The following is a 19,997-nucleotide window of genomic DNA, read 5'->3' on the forward strand; positions in this document are numbered from 1 at the left end:
ACATAAATGGGAGGAAAAAAAAGAAATAAAATCTAAATTGCAAAGGAAATGCTCCAATTGCAAAACAAAACACAGCATTCACACAAGCGTCTGCAAACAACAAAATATGTCGAAGGCTTTAGAACAAAGACTATGCAAAACTTCACAACCAATGATGTGCGTGACCTCACAGTTGTAAACATTAGGTTTGTTTGAGCAGTTGCCAGCGGGCTGATGCGCAATTGAGTCACATATGAGCAGTACCTTCTCCCACTTCTGGCTTCTTAACGTGTGGCTGTTGGCTATATCGGCAGTAGTAACAAGCAGTCATATGCTACCAAGAACAATTTTTCTTGCACGCCCAAACTGCTATATTCATGCACGCACAGATCAGTCTGAATTGTGGAGGGGAGGAAGTAGTCCCCACTTGACCAGTGTTTACATGAAGCGATTTTGCTGTTTCCTCTTCATTTACAACTCTCATGTCAAATGGACACAAAACAGATTTCTGTGCCTGGGAGCCATCAAGGGAATTAAAATACATTCACATGATTACAGAAGGCTAAAATATGTTATTAGTTACAGTTTTCTTATTTCCACATTTTTGGCAGTCAAGTGTTAATCACCTTGCAGAACAATGAAGTTATTTTTGTCAGCTTACTACAGAAAATTCCCTTTTATTAATCTTTTCCATCCAGGCAGTCAATTTAGTTGAAACAAAGGGTTTCATTCCACACAATTGGCTGGTTTCAACTGTTAGCTGAATTACAAGTGTGTGTGTTCATTTTCTGACACATATAGCATTATGCCATAATAAAGAACCAATCATGAGATAATACGGTTGGGGCCTACTTCATCAAGAATCTGGACATATTAATGTGCACTTTAAGCTGAATCATGCATTTTAGTGTGGTTTATGAAATTCCAGGAGTATCCTCTGATGTCCTGTGGTTTTTTTTTTTTTTTTTTTTTGATGACGTAATGTAAGATCTCTTAATGCTTTATACACATGAACGTAGGGGCTTCCTCCACACGCGCAGTAATGCGTGTTTTCTGGCGCTCTCTGGCAAATGCTGAAACAAACCTATTTCTAACAGGTAGCAGGAAAATATTGTGAATGGTAGTTTGAAAAGCGTTACTTTCAAAGTAAATTTCCTTTTACACAAGATGAATTATGTTACCTGTGAGAATGTGTGATGAATTTCTTAAATCACAGAGTGTTTAACTGACATTTAAAACTTAACCCTTTGAGGACCAGCCACTTACAAGAATTTCAAGCCCAGAAAACCAGACATGTATGTCGTTATTAAAATTTTATTGGGCATTTGTGTGATATATCTGTGAGTGTAACACACGCAGGAAAAGATCAATATTATAATTGAAGGCTTAGCTTTTCTTGTAGCTTATTAATCTTTGAGACCAATTTTATATGAGGAAGTCTAGCTTTTCTTGTAGCTACACCGTGTGTATTAATTTAAATTATTAACTTTTCCAATTTGTGTGTTCGCGCTGCTGAACAGTGATGCTGCTATTGGCTGAGTACATCATGTGCCCTATGCTCTGAATGTGTGCTGTCATTGACTGGCGAGATCACATGATATGAGCTATGATTGGTTACAAGAGGGCATCGCAATCTGAATTTCAACATGTCGGAAACTAACACGCTGTTTTTGGTGGAATTCGAATGTATACTTTTGTAACACGAAAATATGCAGCATACATGTTGTTCACATCAAAGATCTTTCAAACACGTGTTTTTTTGTGTAAAGTGCTGGAAAGCTCCACATTGGTGTATAAAACCTTAACCATTTAAAAGGTTGATAAGTTTTTCAGTTCCGAGGGAAAGAATAGTGTCACTTAACATGGAAAAAGTGAATTTTCATCTGGGAAAAACTATTTTTAACTGGAAACTCTGGGAACTTTTTTCCTTGCCCGCGTATACACCCTGGTATACCTATCTACCTGATCTACCCACCTAATCTTCAGCAGTCTTCTGTAGCACCACATTTCATAAGCGTCTTCTCCCTCCTTGTCTGAATTACTTACTGTCTGTGTTTCATGTCTGTACAAGGCTATGCTCTAAAATATACCGTCAGAGCCTAAATGCAGTTTATAGATGAGTGTGGTACTGTATGTGGCACAGATAGTGAAACTTTTCAAACATCACAGAAATTAATGCAGCTTAGAGAAGCACACTTTACTCTACATGACGTGAGTTTAAAAAGTTATAGTTGCAAAATACTAACACGAATTCTTTACAGAAGAATGGGAAATCTGGTATAAGCCAGCCTCATAGAAGATCAGTTTAGATTCAGGAGAAAGTTAGAAACATGCAAGGCAGTACTAATCCTACAACTTCTCTTAGAAGATAGATTAAGGAAAGGAAAACCTATGTTTGTAGCATTTGTAGACTTGCAGAAAACTATTGATAACATTGACTGGAATACACTCTTTGGAATTCTGTAGCTAGCAGAGGTAAAACACGGTGAGTGACACACTATTGACAAATGGCACAAAAACCAGGTGGCAATATAAGAGTTGAAGAGCCCGAAAGGGAAGCAGTGGTTGAGAAGGGAGTGAGACAGGTTTACAGCCTATCCTCGATGTTACTTAATGTGTACACTGAACAAGGAGTAAAGGAAACCAAAGAAACATTTGGATTAGGAATTAAAGTTCAGAGAGAAGAAATAAAAACTTTCAGGTATGCCAAAGACATTGTAATTCCGTTATAGATAGCAAAGGACTTGGAAGAGAAGTTGAACGAATTGACAGAATATTGAAAGGAGGATATAAGATGAACAAAAGCAGGACAAGGCTAATGGAATGTAGTCAAATTAAATTAGGTGATGCAGAGGGAATTAGATTAGGAAATGAGTCACTAAAAGTAGAAGAAGAGTTTTGCTATTTTGACAGTAAAATAACTGTCCAAAGTAAAGAGGGTATAAAATGTAGACTGGCTATGAGAAGAGAAGTGTTTCTGAAGAAGAGAAATAGATATAGATTTAAGTGTTAGGAAGCCTTTTCTATTTGTCTTCAGAGTAGCCTTCAAATGTGGACGATAAGAAGTTCAGACAAAAGAATAAAAGCTTTAAAAGTGTGTTGCTACAGAAGAATGCTGAAGATTGTTGTTGTGGTCTTCAGTCCTGAGACTGGTTTGATGCAGCTCTCCACGCTACTCTATCCTGTGCAAGCTTCTTCATCTCCCAGTACCTACTGCAACCTACATCCTTCTGAATCTGCTTAGTGTATTCATCTCTTGGTCTCCCCCTATGAGTTTTACCCTCCACGCTGCCCTCCAATACTAAATTGGTGATCCCTTGATGCCTCAGAACATGTCCTACCAACCGATCCCTTCTTCTGGTCAAGTTGTGCCACAAACTTCTCTTCTCCCCAATCCTATTCAATACTTCCTCATTAGTTATGTGATCTACCCATCTAATCTTCAGCATTCTTCTGTAGCACCACATTTCAAAAGCTTCTATTCTCTTCTTGTCCAAACTAATGCTGAAGATTAGATGGATTAATTGTGCAACTAATGAAGAGGCACTGAATAAAATTGAAAATAAAATAAATTTGTGTGGCCTAACTTGATTAACAGAAGGGATTGGTTAGTAGGGCATATTCTGGGACATAATGGGATCACCAATTTAGAAGGAGACCAAGAGAGGAATACAGTAAGAAAATTCAGAAGGGTGTAGGTTGCAGTAGTTATTTGGAGATGAACAGGCTTTCACCGGATAGAACAGCATGGAGAGCTGCATCAAACCAACTTTGAACTGAAGACTATGACAACAACAACAACACAACATTAACAGCACACAGACAAGAAAGTGAGAAATTGTTTGGTGAGTTGGAGTGCAGGCAATAAAAAGGACAAATTGACTTCAGGAAAGTCACAGATATTAATTATATGTTGGAGAGAAGGTAATAGAATGCCAAAGTGATGATACTTGTAGAGAGCTTTGTCAGTTTAGTTTTTCAGGTTCTGTACCATGGACAAAACTAATAAGTCGGGAAACAAAGTCACTAGATACATTATTCAAAGATTTGTGTTTTTCCCAAGGAAAAAAAAGGGTTTGTAGGAGGAAAATACAATATTCTGAAAGGTGACCAACAGAAGACTTAGCATATGTTTATATTTCAAAAGCTTCCTGTAGCAAAAACAAGGAAATTTTTATCATCATCCTGAAATGGTTTCCATTATTCATTTGTCAGATCACAAATTTACAACAGTTCACAATCACCTCATTTATCCACTTCTCTTGTGTATTCTTTTGATGTCATCTAGTCTTATGAACAGGAAACTAACAGTTTTAGGTATGGTATTTTGAATGACCAGATATAAGTACTAGCAATTTTACAGTTAAGGCAAATGCAACTGAGATGTTGCCTCATACAAATGGTAATATTTGAAGAGGTTTAATCAAGCAAGAAGTATAACATGTTTCCATAATGCTTATATAAACTTTCCAGGGGCCATAGGAAAAAGCCCAAACATCAGTTTCAAAAATTGGGAACTCTTGTCCAATAATGGTGTATGGCTTATAAGGAAAAACAAGACAAATCCAATTTAAGGTCAATCTGTTAAGTCAGACCTAAGCTCCTGCAGTAGATGACATTCCTTCAGAATTACTGAAATTCTTGGAAGAGCCAACTATGACAAAACTGTTCTGCCTAATGTGCAAGATACAGTGCATGAGACAGCAAAATACCCCCTTACTGAATGAAGAATGCAATAACTCCAGTTCAAAAGACTGCAGTTGAATACTGCCAAACAATCAGTATAGTAAGTCATGGTTGTAAGATATTGGCAAGAATTATTTGCAGAAAAATGGAAAAATTGATAGAAGACAACCTCTGGGGAGATCAGTTTGGATGTGCAGGAACACATAAGGCAACACTGACTCTACATCTTATCTTGGAAGACATGTTGAGAAAAGGCAGACTGACATTTACAGGTTAATAGATTTACAGAAAGCTTTTGACAAATTGGAATACTCTCTTTGAAATTTTGAAGATAGTAGGAATACAATACAGACAGAAACCAGATTGCAGTCAGAGGATATGAAAGGAAGGCAATAAGTGAGAAAGGAGTGAGACAAGGTGGTAGCATATGTGATTCAATCTGTGCATTGAGCAAGCCGTTAAGGAGACCAAGGGGAAATTTGTAAAAGAATATAAAGTTCAGGGAGAAGAAATTTAAAAAAAAAAATTACCTTTGAAAATGCAAATCTGTCACAGATGGCAAAGAAATTGAAAGACCAGTTGAAGTGATGGGATAGTGTCTTGAAAAGAGTTTATAAGAAGAATATCGACAAAAGTAAAACAAGGCTAATGGGATATAATTGAATTTAATTGGGCTGCGCTGAGGGGGTTGGAAAAGGAAATGTGACACTAAAAGTAGTGGAAAGGTTTTGCTATTTGAGCAGCAAAATAACTGATGGCCAAAATAGAAAGGCTATAGATAGCAGACTTGCAACAGTAAGAAAAACATTTATAGAAAAGATATATTTGTTAATGTCCAATATAAATTTAATATATTTTGTTATAAAGGCATAAATGTCATATTTTGTTGTTGATCATTATTCTCACACATGCCACATATCTCACTTTCTGTTTATCATTGCTATGTTTTAATGCAGTTATTACATCTTAAAATATTTGCTTGTATTAGACACTCTTTTTGTTTTGTTTTTCAGAACACTTTGAAGTTTTTGGTCATTGTTCATAAAACATTGATAACCATGAGAAATTCATCAGTGGAATCATCTGATAAAGATAACTGGGCATGGTTGCAAGGTTATTCAAAAAATACTGAACCACTGACTGAGAAAATAAAAGCTTTGTGGGTGGACTATAGTGGTACACCATCAATTGATGTTATCCAAGAAGGAATTTTGGAAAAAAACTTCAGTCTTCCTTTATCTGCAAAAGAGGTAATAAATTTAGCATAGAATTTCAGTGGGGCATCCATGCCACAGAGCTACATATTTTCTTGCTCAAATGTTGTTGATGAAAAGATTTTATAGACTCTTTAATTTTGTATTTTTCAGAAGTTCGTAATGATTGTTATATGGTCTTCTGAAGTAGTGTGTGTGTATGTGTGTGAGGGAGGGGTGCTACAAAAAAAAAAATGTCATTTTGAATAGGCATAATGAAGGGGATATTCCCCAAATGACTAAATGCAAAGGAAGGAATATTGGGTTCAACATCCCATCGATACCAAGGTCATTAGAGATGGAGCAAAAGCTCAGATTGTGATGAGGATGGGGAAGGAGATCAGCCATGCCCTTTCAAAGAAACCATCCCAGCATTTGTTTGAAATGATTTAGGGAAATCGTGGAAAACCTAAATTTAACCACTGCATCACCTCACTCGGTAAAATGCAAAGGAAATAAGTCTGTGTTACAATGTGATAATATCACTTTTGCAGTCAGTCATAGTTACAAGTAGTTGCAACCAGCAACTTAATTAAATGTTCCATTTCTATTTTTGAACCATTTCAGGCACATTGTCAGTTCCATGAAAATAAGTCGTTCCAAAAATTGTATTGCAGGTGCAGCCCGCCCTCATTGCAAGAGGTGGTACTAAGACCAGAGATAGCGGTAATAAATTATATACACAAGCCTTCCACATTAATCAGTCGATGTATTATGGAAAACCATATCAAATCATTTAGGGTGGAGTATTGTTAATTATGATGAAGGATAGATTGCTTGCTACTCATCATAAAGATGACATGCCGAGTTGCAGACAGGCACAACAAAAAGACTGTTATACACTAAGTTTTTGGCCAAAACATTCTTCAGAAGAAGAAAAAACACACACACACACACACACACACACACACACGCACACACACACGATCACTCTCTCTGCCTGCTCCTACCAGAATGAAATGTGTCGAATGGGAGCAGCAATCCATGATGAGATGGGGAAGGGGGGGGGGGGATACCAGGTGACAGGTGGGAGAAGAGGAATCACCACTTCCTGATGGAGTGTGCACGGACTAGAGGTGGCAGGACAAGGCTGCCAGATGCAGCGTCTGGAGGCTTTGGAGATGGGAGGGTGAGTGAAAAAGGGGAGTGGGAAGAAGAGGAGCAGAGAAGTGCAAGAGACAAGTGAGTGCATTGGCAGAGAGCAGTGTGCAGTGAAGGTGAGGGGATGTGAATTGGATGGAAGTGATAGGATAGAGGGGCCAGAAACTATTGGGTGGAGGGTGTGGGGCAGTAGGTTACCGTAGGTTGAGGCCAGGTTGATTTCAGGAATGGAGAATGTGTTGTAGGGATAACTTTCATCTGCACAATTCAGAAAAGCTGGTGATGGATTTGAGGATCCAGATACCCAAGGCTGTGAAGCAGCCATTGAAATCAAGCATGTTACATTCAGCTGCATGTTGTGCCGCAGGGTGGTGCACTTCGCTCTCGACCACAGTTTGACTATGGCCATTCATCCCGGAGAACACCTGGTTGATAGTCGTGCCAACATGAAAAGCTGAGTAGTGATTGCAGCAGAGCTGGTAAATGATAAGATATATGGCTGCTTTCACAGGTGGCCCAGCCTTTGTTGTGGAGGATAAGCATGTGAGAGAACTGGAATAGGAGGTGCTGGGTGGGTGGATTGAGCATGTCTTGCAAATGAGTCTTCCACAGTGATACAGTCCCTGTGACAAGGGGTTGGGGTTGGGATTGGGAGTGGCATAGGGATGGACCAGGATATTGTGGAGGTTGGGTAAGTAGCGAAACGTCACTTTAGGAGAGATGAGAAGAATCTTGGGTGGGATGTCACTCATTTCAGTGCATGGTGATAGATCATCAAGTCCCTGGCGTAGGATGTGGCTCACTCATTCCAGTCTAGTGTGGTACTGGATAATGAAGGGGCTGCTCTGTTGTAGCTGATTCTTGGTAGTGGTGGAAGGATTTGGATGGGTGGGGGGGGTGATCATTGATGTGGCCCAGGAAATGTTCTTGTGGATTAGGTCTGGGGGATAGTGCCTGTATGTGAAGACATTTGTGAGACCTTAAGCATACTGGGCAAGGGAGTTCTTGTCACTACAAATACTCCATCCCCAGGTGGCTATGCTTTATGGGTGTTTTTTTTTTTTTTTTTTTTTTTTTTTTTAAGGGATGGCAACTGTCTAAATGCAGTTACTGTTGGTGTTTGGTGGGTTTAATGTGGACAGAGGTATGGATGGAGTCATAAGATTGGCGGAGGTCAACATCCAGGAAGGTAGCACACTGGGTTGAGGGGGACCAGGTGAAGCTGATGGGACAGAAGGTGTCAGGTTGTGAAGGAATGAGAATTGGGTGTTGGTCCTGAGTTGATCATTAATATATCATTAACCGACCTGAACCAGATCATGGGCTAGGGAGGCTAGGGAGGTTTCCTCTAGGTGTCCCACAAACAGGTTGGCATAGGAGATAGTCATGCAGGTGTCCATGGCTGAGTAGTTGTGTGTTATCATAAAGTTAGTAAGGTGTGTGAAGAATGAGGTTGGGAGAGATAGTGTTCAATATAAGTAAGACCATGGGCATGAAGGATGTTGGTGTGTAGGGAACTGGCATCAACAGTGATGAATAGGGATCCAGAAGGTAAGGGGTGGGGTTTTTGGATAATCGGTGAAGGGGGGTATCTTTGACGTGGGAGAGTAGCTTTTGGACAATTTGTTGGAGGTTATTGTCAATGAGGATTGAAACTCTCTCAGTGGGGGGCACAATAACCAGCTACAATGGGACATGCAGGATTGTTCAGTTTGTGGATTTTGGGAAGCATGTAGAAGCTGGTTGTGAGAGGTGTTGTGGGGGGTGAGAAGGCAAGTAGATTCAGGGGAGAGGTTCTGGGAAGGGTCTAAGGCTTTAAGGGGGGGATTGGAGGTTATGCTGAACTTCTGGAACGGGATCACTTTGGCTGAGTTTGTCTTTTATGAGTCAAGACAATTGCCAGTGGCCTTATTGCAGGTAGTCACTTTGAATTGTAATGGCAGTGGTAGCGCCTTTGTCTTCAGGTAGTATGATCAGGTAAGGATCTGCTTTGAGGCTGTATATGGCTGCCATTTATTATGCTGAAAGATTTGTGTACTTGGGAAGGGACTTGGGTAAGGATAGTGAGGCCATGATGGAGATAAGGAATGGCTGAAAGGCTACCTGGGGTTAGTTTGGTGGGAAGGCGGAAAGAGTCGCGGTTGAACATTGGTATGAACTGGGGAAGGCAGGATTCAACATTTCAGTTAGACTGGCTGTGATTGGAATGATTGGTGCAAAGAAGTGTTTCCATAGCAGAGATCAGGAGAAGGTGAGTAGGTCTTTGATGAGTTCATCAAGGATAATTTGGATGTAGCGTTAAAGGTAAGACCTTTGGATAGGATTGAAATTTCTGTGGGGTTGAGAATGTTGATGGAAAGGTTAACAACAGTGTTCCAGGTTTGTTTGGCTCTGGATTTGGTGAAGTGTTGATGGGAGTTTTGAGGATGTGGAAGTTGAAAAGGTCAGTTAAGCATGGTCTGGGTGCTGTGAGGGGTTGAGGAGGAGGAACTCTTTGGGTAGCATAGGGTTTGAATAGTGGTTTCCCGAAGTAGGATGTCAGCAGGTTGGATAACTTATGGAGATGGTATCTGTAATGCTCTTCCAGATGCTGTAGATCAAGGGATTTAGTTTCAGAGAATGATTTATGTAGTGACAATTGCACTGTAGCAGTATCTTGAGGAGGGAACAGAGGTGGTTCTGGGATGTGTCATGGAGACGTGTTTTTGTAGTACCATGTTTGTGTGGGATGGGGACTGGTGAACCTGAAAAGGTGAAAGTCATTGTGAAAGGAGTGTGGGGTCCAGAGAAAGGAATTTTTATGGTTACCGTTGTGGGGGGGGGGGGGGGGGGGGAGATTCCATGGTTTAGGAACAGGATTTGGGACTGGGTTTTAGTCAGGAAAACAGATGCTTTCCTGAAATGTTGCAGAAAGATGGACAGGTATCCATTGTTGCAGGGATGGCATTGGGGAAACAGGAAATGACTTAGGAAATGGGCAAATGAAGGTGTTAGGCGGTTATAAGGGGTGGTGGATAACAGAAAAAATCTATAAAAATGCAGTGAATCCCCACTTTTACACTTTTCAGGGGACTTCAAAAAATGGTGTAAAATGCAGGAAAATGTCAAATATGGGAAATAACATTTTAAGCTGTAAAAGTAATGTTTTGGATACCCCCTTGCATTTTCGCACTTTATTTATGATATATATATATGACAGGCATTGAAAGACTTGTCAGGGACTTGTTTATTATCTAATAAAGGTTTATTATCTATAAAATTTTTAACACAGCTGAAGCAGCAAGATTTACTACGAATATCTAATAAAAACCGCTGCTGTAACTGAAACTACTAACTGCATAGGAAGTATGAATGTTTGACTCAATTTCCTATGTCATAATAGATGTTTTGGAAAGCCTGCACCTGTCATTCATTATTTAAATAATGAAATACTGCACTAGTTACATATTTGTTCGTCCTTAGCCCAGCAGGATTCGAGAATTTTTTCTTGTTGTATAGTGCAAATATGTACATAAGTATTTTGTTGAATAGGTGTTATTCTGAATCTCTTGCACTGTTTGTTTCTGTACAATCACAAAAAATACATATTTAAATACTGACAACCAGAATAAATTATCGAAACTGTGATTTCCCCAGCATGAAAGAAATACGTAACTGGCATTGTGTTTTTAGTTCAAACATTTTAGCAAAGGAAAGTGAATGATGGTCTGAACTAGCGCTACAAGTGGCCAAACACCGAAACATGCTAAATATGTTGCGAGAAAGGTACCACAATTATCACAACAATCATCAAACTGTGTTTGCGCAGTAGAGAGAGTTCGGTAATGGTTGTGACTGGTCTATCTTTATTTGAATGAACCTAGTTATCTCATCAGCCAAGGGCGTACCCAGGATCTGAACTAGGGGGGGAGGGAGGGGTGGGGAAAGGTCTTACTAGTCTCAGGAAACAAGGACTCGAGACAACATACAGCACTTCATATTAAATAAAACAGTAAACCAGTGAAAAACTGCTTTTAATAAACATTTTAAATACAAGAATGCACTTGTACAATCCAAGAAAACATGCAGCATTTCTTATTAAATAAAACAGTAAACTAGTGAAAAACTGCAAATATCTTCGGGGGGGGGGGGGGGGGGGGAGGCAGCTGCAACCCCCCCCCCCCCCCCCCCCCTCCGAAGATATTTGCAGTTTTTCACTAGTTTACTGTTTTATTTAATAAGAAATGCTGCATCCCCCCGCCCCTCTTGACCCTCGCTGGGTACGCCCATGTCATCAGCCATCATGGCAAGTAAAGCTTGGCAGCAGCGGGAGATACGGCATGAATTGTTCCAACTTTTACACTTTTATCGGTTCAAGTCTGCTGAGTAGAATACCTTGGTGTCAAGACACTTAACCACATAATATTTGTAAACACTACTGGATGTCCAGCATCATTTTTTCTCCATGAACATTTTTTCGTAATGTGTAAATTATGGGAAAAGTATGTTGATGAAAAATTGGGTGCAGATTAACATAGTGGACACAATAAAAAATGTCGTAAACAGTGGGGAAAGATTAATTCCGGGAACATAAAAGCAAGGTCTTACTTCATGTATAAACATGCAAAAATTCACCAAACGTGTAAAAAGAACAAAAAGCCACACAAATACATAAAAATACATGCCAGGCAATATTTGCCTATTGAGATAAAGGAAGAGGGGGGGGGGGCATTGATTTACTTGAGGTTCACACATTTGTTTAGCACAGGTAGATGTAGAAAACAACACACAAAAATACATGAGGGTTAGGGAGGCAATGGGATCAGCATGAATAATTTAATTATCGGTAGGAAGAATTTGGGACATCAGAAGCTGCACTGACAATCTGTGCAGTCACGTAATCTGGGTCCTCCTCTCCACCACCAGCTTTTCTGAGCTGCATAAATGGGAGTATCCCTACAACAAATTCTCCACTCCTGAAATCATCCTGGCCTCAAACTGCAGTAACTGACTGTCCCCGCCCAATAGTTTCTGCCCCCTCTGTCTTATCAATTGTGTCTAGTTCACATCCTCTGAACCTTATTGTGTGGTGCTCTAAGCCAATGCACTCACTAGTCCCATGCCCTTCTGTGCTCCTCTCCTTTCTACTTCATTTTTAGCTCCTCTCCCTCCCCCCACAGCCTCTTGATGCTATGCATGGCAGTGTTGTCCTTCCACCTATAATCCCCACATGCTCTGCCAGACAGAACTGGCCCTTCTCCCCCCACCCATAACCTGCTGTTCCTCCCCGTTCCCCAGTTTGCTCAGGATTATTGCTCCCTTTGGACGCATTTCAGGTACATTCTGGTCATAGTGGGTAGAGCTAGCGGTCATGTGTACTTGATGTGTGCTTGCTTCTGTGAATGTTATTCTCTTTTCTTTAGTTTTCCCATGAAGAAGGCTTTGACAAGAAGCTTAGTGTGTAACATTCTTGTTGTTGTGCCTGTTTGCTAGTGTCATGATTATGGTTAATAGTAACTATCTTTTTCATAATTTTTCAAAATCCCTACAGTACTTCCCAGGATTAGCCATAATATACATTCTCATAATACGTGTTGAAAAAGAAAGTTATATATAGCTTCTGGTAATATTAATTTTATGTAGCTCATTGTCCATGTGTAAATCTTTCAGTTGGATGCCATATCGGCTACCTGTGTATCTCTAACCTATCCCAGTTATCCAACAGGAGAAAGGGGACCAACAGTTTAATTCCGAACTCAGACTATGCATCATTTCTGGCAAAATTCAACACCATTGAGAGGTGAATGCTTGGTTAAAAGGCCAAGTGAAATACCTTGGTCTGGCTGGAATTCAATCCCTTTGGTTTCCAGGCACGCACTTGCCTGCAAGACCAATATGCCTCATGTAGATTCTGGTCAAGCTTCACTGCTCTCTGGGTCTGCTCCAGCTGATTACTTTACTACTTTTCATGCCAGATGCTACTGCTTTTTGTGCCAGATACTACCTGCTTTGTACCAGATACTACCTGCTTTGTAACGTCTTGTACCTAGTATCATTGCCGGGAAATGTCACTCCCAAGTGACAGTTAAATATAGGGCAGATAACAATATATGAATTACTCACTTACCATTACTGAGTGGAAATAAATGTATACATGAGCCTTCCTTGTGATTCAGTATACCTCCTAGTGAAAATGTGTCAAAATCCCTACTGTAATTTTGAGATTACCTTGAAGATACAGGCAGAAACCATGGTGGAGGACTTAAATTTATAATATGGACTGATATTGAACTTAACTTACGTAATTATTGAGGCAGTATCAGGATGCTCCCATTAGCATTGCTTTTTGGCCATTGAGTTAAGAATGGGACTGAAATATAAAGGTCTCTGGTTACAGATTGTAACTAAGTCCTCACTTCTCGATCCATCTGTCACCCTGATGCTTCGAACTTGATGAGCTGTGGACCTGCTATGCAATGCTACTACTTCTGGCTGTGTGACTTCATCTCCATCTCCATCTGCAGAAGGTTGAGGGCTGTACAAGATGTCAGATCTACTCCAACAATTTACAAAATGACGTTAATTCTTCTGTATTTTATGTTCACTTTTTCTCTTTGTACAACTTCAGTGGTAATTCTGGGTCAACAGAGCTCAGACAGTTTCAACATCCATTCACCTTACTTTGACATTAACCAACGATTGAGAGGCAGTTGTGATTATTGGTTATTGTTGTTTTTAATTTTTTATTTATTTTTTGTTGATATCCTTGCATGCCTCTTTTTGCTCCTTATCTACCAAGGCACCATAAAGGCCATGTCCAAAAAAACAAGTGCTGTGGCATAGCAGATGGAGCATTTTTTCCATCTTCGTGTCTTGACAGTGTCTAGATCTGACTTAATTTACTGTTCGTCTGCCCAAACATAATATGAGGTATGGAACTTTAATAGTGGGAACTATTTATTTACAGCTTGTACAAAATAAATACGTGGTTCAGAGTTTTACTGACCTTCAAAGTAGTCACCAGCTTTGTGTATAACCCATTGCCAGTGATGTGCAAGTCGCAGGATACTCTTAGCAGTGCCAGTTGTGTTGACAGTTCAAGTGACGTGGTCTATTGCCAGATGAATTTGTAGCCATTATAAAGTGAATGCCCTGAAGTGTTTCCTTCAGCTTAGAAACTGTGTTGAACTTACGAGGGCTTAAGCCAGGGGAGTGCAGTAGGTGGTATAGCACTTAGTAGCCCCATCAGTCAAACAAATCAGTAAGAACTTGCACTGTACGTGCTTCAGCATTGTCCTGCAAAATGATGGTCAGGTCCTGCAGAAAGTGTCGTCTCTTCTGTCTCTATGCTGTCCATTTTTGGAACACAACCTACGACCAGCTTAGAGACAGAAGTGATGACACTTCCTGCAGGACCTGACCATCATTTTGCAGGACAATGCTCAAGCACGTACAGTGCAAGCTGTTAATGATTTGTTTGACTGATGGGGCTGCTAAGTGCTATACCATCTACTGCATTCCCCTGACTTAAGCCCTCATAAGTTCAACTCCATTTCTAAAGTGAAGGAAACACTTCACGGCATTCGCTTCAGAACTGCTACAAATTCATTGGGCAATAGACTGCGCCACTCGAATTGTCAACACAACTGGCACTGCTAAGAGTATCCTACGACTTCCACATCACTGGCAATGGGTTATACACATTGCTGCTGACTACTCTGAAGGTCAGTAAAACTTTGAACCATGTACAGGGTTATTACAAATGATTGAAGCGATTTCACAACTCTACAATAACTTTATTGTTTGAGATATTTTCACAATGCTTTGCACACACATACAAAAACTCAAAAAGTTTTTTTAGGCATTCACAAATGTTCGATATGTGCCCCTTTAGTGATTCGGCAGACATCAAGCCGATAATCAAGTTCCTCCCACACTTGGCGCAGCATGTCCCCATCAATGAGTTCGAAAGCATCGTTGATGCGAGCTCGCAGTTCTGGCACATTTCTTGGTAGAGGAGGTTTAAACACTGAATCTTTCACATAACCCCACAGAAAGAAATCGCATGGGGTTAAGTCGGAGAGCGTGGAGGCCATGACATGAATTGCTGATCGTGATCTCCACCACGACCGATCCATCGGTTTTCCAATCTCCTGTTTAAGAAATGCCGAACATCATGATGGAAGTGCGGTGGAGCACCATCCTGTTGAAAGATGAAGTCGGCGCTGTCGGTCTCCAGTTGTGGCATGAGCCAATTTTCCAGCATGTCCAGATACACGTGTCCTGTAACGTTTTTTTCGCAGAAGAAAAAGGGGCCGTAAACTTTAAACCGTGAGATTGCACAAAACACGTTAACTTTTGGTGAATTGCGAATTTGCTGCACGAATGCGTGAGGATTCTCTACCGCCCAGATTCGCACATTGTGTCTGTTCACTTCACCATTAAGAAAAAATGTTGCTTCATCACTGAAAACAAGTTTCGCACTGAACGCATCCTCTTCCATGAGCTGTTGCAACCGCGCCGAAAATTCAAAGCGCTTGACTTTGTCATCGGGTGTCAGGGCTTGTAGCAATTGTAAGCAGTAAGGCTTCTGCTTTAGCCTTTTCTGTAAGATTTTCTAAACCGTCGGCTGTGGTACGTTTAGCTCCATGCTTGCTTTATTCGTCGACTTCCGCAGGCTACACGTGAAACTTGCCCGCACGCGTTCAACCGTTTCTTCGCTCACTGCAGGCCGACCCGTTGATGTCCCCTTACAGAGGAATCCAGAAGCTTTAAACTGAGCATACCATCGCCCAATGGAGTTAGCAGTTGGTGGATCTTTGTTGAACTTCGTCCTGAAGTGTTGTTGCACTGTTATGACTGACTGATGTGAGTGCATTTCAAGCACGACATATGCTTTCTCAGCTCCTGTCGCCATTTTGTCTCACTGCGCTCTCGAGCGCTCTGGAGGCAGAAACCTGAAGTGCGGCTTCAGCTGAACAAAACTTTATGAGTTTTTCTACGTATCTGTAGTGTGTCGTGACCATATGTCAATGAATGGAGCTACAGTGAATTTATGAAATCGCATCAATCATTTGTAATAGCCCTGTATTTATTTTCTACAAGCTGTAAATAAATAGTCACCACTATTAAAGTTCCAACCCTCGTACAAAGGTGTTCTCAGCTTAGTAACTACCTGAAATACTTTTTAACGTTGCAGAAAAAGATTGATTGCTACTCACTGCAAAGAAGACACATTAAGTTGTAGACAGGCACAATTGAAAGACACTTGCATGAAACTTTTGACCATAGGATTCAACAGCAGAAGAGAAACACACAACATTCACGCAAGCACACATCATGCACACATGACCACCAACTTCGGCAGCTTGAACCAGAATGCAACTACAGTATAACCTTGTTAGTGCGATCTCGCATAAGATGAACTCATGGTTAATGCAAAAAAAATATTGGTCCCGCCAGGAATACATTAGTTCTTATGGTATGTTTTATCGGTTAAGGCAAATTACGAACTCTGTTTCAGTTTCTACCGTAATTAAATTTCACTGTAACACAAACTTCCGACCTTAGAGTATGCTAAAGTGTAATTTTTTTCCGAAATGAATGTAGGAAATGTAGCTACAAAGCTAATTATACTTATTGTTGACTCGTTTTTAACGTATTGTAGGTCTGTAGCCGCAATTATCACCTCAACAATCAGCGTATGCTGTCATTGTAAGACATTGAATAATGTGTGCAGCAGCATTTAGGAATGTACTCAGTGCCAGATTTGACAGGTGTTCTGTTCTCCTAGCCATAACGAGTTGGAATACTGAATAAAAACTACAGTTACAACTGGTACCGTAGCACGCGAAAATGGCAAAGAGGAAACAGACAGCTCTAAATGTACAGTTAAAGCTTAAGATTCTAGATGAAGTGGACCGTGGTACCTAGAAAACAGCAATTACAGAGCAGTTTGGAATACCTAAATCTACAATTATTAAGAATAGAGAAAAAATTATTAATGCTGCGATATCAGGTTCTGGAAACAAATCTAAATGACTTCGTACCATCAAGTATGAAGACATCGAGACGTTACTGCTAGAATGGTTCAATCGTATGCGTGCATCTAACAAGCCTTTAACTGGCCCTGTGATTCAGTCAGAAGCAAATGATATTGCTAAAGATATGGGCATCGAAGACTTCCGTTGTTCTGCTGGTTTGTTGTATCGGTTCCAAAAGAGACATTCAATTTCATCTGTACAAATTTGTGGTGAAGCAAATAAAGTTGAAGAAGAAAGTGCGAACAGCTGGTTGCATAAATTCAACCGAGTGAGGGAAAAGTATGCCTCGTGTGATCTGTTTAACATGGATGAAACTGGATTTTTCTACAATCTTTTTCCAAATCACACCCTGGGGATAAAAGGTGAAGCACGAAGCAAACAACATTTGAGTGTTGTACTGTGCTGTAATGCTGACAGCAGTGAGAAGTTTCGTCCCTGGGTCATCGGTAACTCCTAGAAACCACGTTGTTTTAAAAACATAAATATGGACACTTTACCTTGCATCTACTCTCACCACAAGAAAGCTTGGATCGATGGCACATCATTTCGCAAGTGGCTTCTTCATTTCAACAGTCAAATGGTTGCTCAAAATAGACATGTTGTTCTTACATTGGACAGATGTACTGCCCATAACGTTCATGATCTGAACCTAACCAACATAAAGGTTCAGTTTTTTCCACCCAATGCCACAAGCCGCCTTCAGCCTTTGGACCAAGGCATAATCTCTCTCATAAAGAGAGCTTATTGTAAGCAGCTTGTAAGAGCTGCAATTTGTGCTGCTGAAAACAATAGTGCAACCCTAAATTGGAATCTGCTTGACGCAATAAAAGCCATTGCAGCAGCCTGGAACTCAGTATAGCCGCATCATATAGGGAAGTGTTTTAATGGAGCTTGGAGACATAGCAACACTGAAGATGTCCACAAGTTAGAAGATGCCACTTCACCTGTTGAGTGAACAGTTCTGCAGGATGTTGCGAACCCTGGGATTAATTTCGAAGAATTCATTAGTGTAGACGACGTTGTTGCTGTATGTTCTTCTGTGGAATTGGGTGTGCCAAAAGCTGTGAATGAGGTGCAAGAAAGTGAAGAGAAATAGAATACAGATACCATTCCACCTTCCTGTCAGGAGATGTTTACAGCCGTGGACTGTTTAGAACGGTTCGCTTCAACATCCGACGTCACTGCTGGGTTTATGGACGCTATCATTACAACTGGTTGTGACATTTCAAGATATTATCGTTCCCATGAAAGTCAGTGAACCATGACCGATTTTTTTCCAAGAAAGTAACGTACATAATTTGTGAGTACTTGGATTTTACAATCACTTTATAGTATTATAAGTCTACAATAACATGATTGATAGTGTAGTGTATTACACATTAGTGTACTGCTGTACACGTATACTTATTAAAATCTGTGTTTTTCACTTAACACAAATTTTTTTAACACAAACTCCTGATTTTTCGGTCCCTTCGGATTCGTGTTAACGAAGTTTCACTGTATCACGTGGGATGGAAGTTATCAAGTGGGATGGGAGCAGCAGTCTGGAGGGGATGGGGAAGGGGAAGCGATAGTAGCATACGGGTGGGAGGAGAGAGGAATGCTTTGTGGCTTTGTGTGCAGGTACTAGAATGCCAACAGGTGCAGCATTAGGAGGTTGTGCAACAGGGAGGTGGGGTAAAATAGGAGTGAAGGAGAGGAGCGGGGAAAGATATGTGGGTGTGTTGGCAAAGGACGGCAAACAAAGAGGATGGGGGACAAGAATGGGGAGGAGATGATAGAACAGAGGTGGTGGTAACTGTTGGGTGCAGGATGTGGAGACAGTATTGTTCTGTAGTTTGATGCTGGGATAATTACAGGAGTGGAGAATGTTTTGTAAGGATAACTGTCATCTGTGCATTTCAGAAAAGCTGGTGGTGGAGGGAAGGACCCAGATGGCTCGAGTAGTGAAGCAGCCATTGAAATCAAGAATATTATGTTCGGCTGTTTTTTGTACCACAGGGTGGTTTACTTTGCTCTTGGCCACAGATTGGCGGCCATTCATTCTGGTGGACAGCTCATTAGTAATCGTACCAGTTACTAGGGTTGCCCAGAAAGTAACGTTCTGCATTGTGTTTCTTCAGCAATTCTTTATTGAAAACAATGAGAAGTAAACACACAGAAGAATGGTGTTTTATCTACACGCCACATTTTTCCATGTAATCTCCATCCCATCCTATGGCCTTCCTCCAGTGCAACACAAGGACATGTATGCCCTTTCAGTACCAATCCTTGTACTGGTTGTGGAGCCAGCGTTTCACTGTGTGAATCACCTCCTCATCGTCCTCAAAATGTCTTCCACAAATCACATTCTTTAATGGTGAACGCCAACATCAGCTCACTTAACATATCACTTGTGACAGCCATGGATGGTCTCCTAGATCAGTGCAAATCTTGGAGCTCCGCCATTGCCTTCTGATGACCTCATCCTCTGTGCCCAAGGACTAACTGTACTTCTGTCGACAGCAAATGCTCCATAGACTTTTCACAAGTATTAGTGAATATTCTTTCTCTGCAGTGAGAAATTCAATAACAGCACATTGCTTGTAATGTGCATCACCTACAGGCACCATTTTGAAACTGTCCTGCAGCTACACTATCTGTCAGAAGTGATGGAAACTAGGCGCACTCACTTAGGAGACTTCAGATAATACATACGCAATGTTTCACATTCGTAGTATTGTTTTCGGCCGAGAAAAAAAAAATGCAATGTAATACTTTCTGGGCAGCCCTCATGAAAAGCTGAGTAGTGATTGCAGCAAAGCTGGTAGACGACATGCCTGCTTTCACACGTGGGCCAGCCCCTGATGGGGTAGGATAAACGTGTGATAGTATTGTAATAGGAAGTGCTGGGTGGGTGGATTAGGCAGGTCTTTTATGTGTATGACTGCTGTGTACTTCTCTTTTGCTACTGAAG

General features: G+C 40.7%; 1 protein-coding gene across 1 annotated transcript in view; it reads left to right on the plus strand.

The window, feature by feature from the left end:
- LOC124789327 (gem-associated protein 5) overlaps nt 1–19,997 on the plus strand; it is a 366,866-nt gene that overhangs the window by 334,592 nt on the left and 12,277 nt on the right. The window contains exon 20 of the mRNA XM_047256646.1: nt 5,679–5,915. Within this exon, the coding sequence (XP_047112602.1) occupies nt 5,679–5,915 (237 nt within the window). The remainder of the gene's footprint in view (nt 1–5,678; nt 5,916–19,997) is intronic.

The sequence above is a fragment of the Schistocerca piceifrons genome, chromosome 3 (genome assembly GCF_021461385.2).
Source record: "Schistocerca piceifrons isolate TAMUIC-IGC-003096 chromosome 3, iqSchPice1.1, whole genome shotgun sequence".
Lineage (NCBI taxonomy): Eukaryota > Metazoa > Arthropoda > Insecta > Orthoptera > Acrididae > Schistocerca > Schistocerca piceifrons.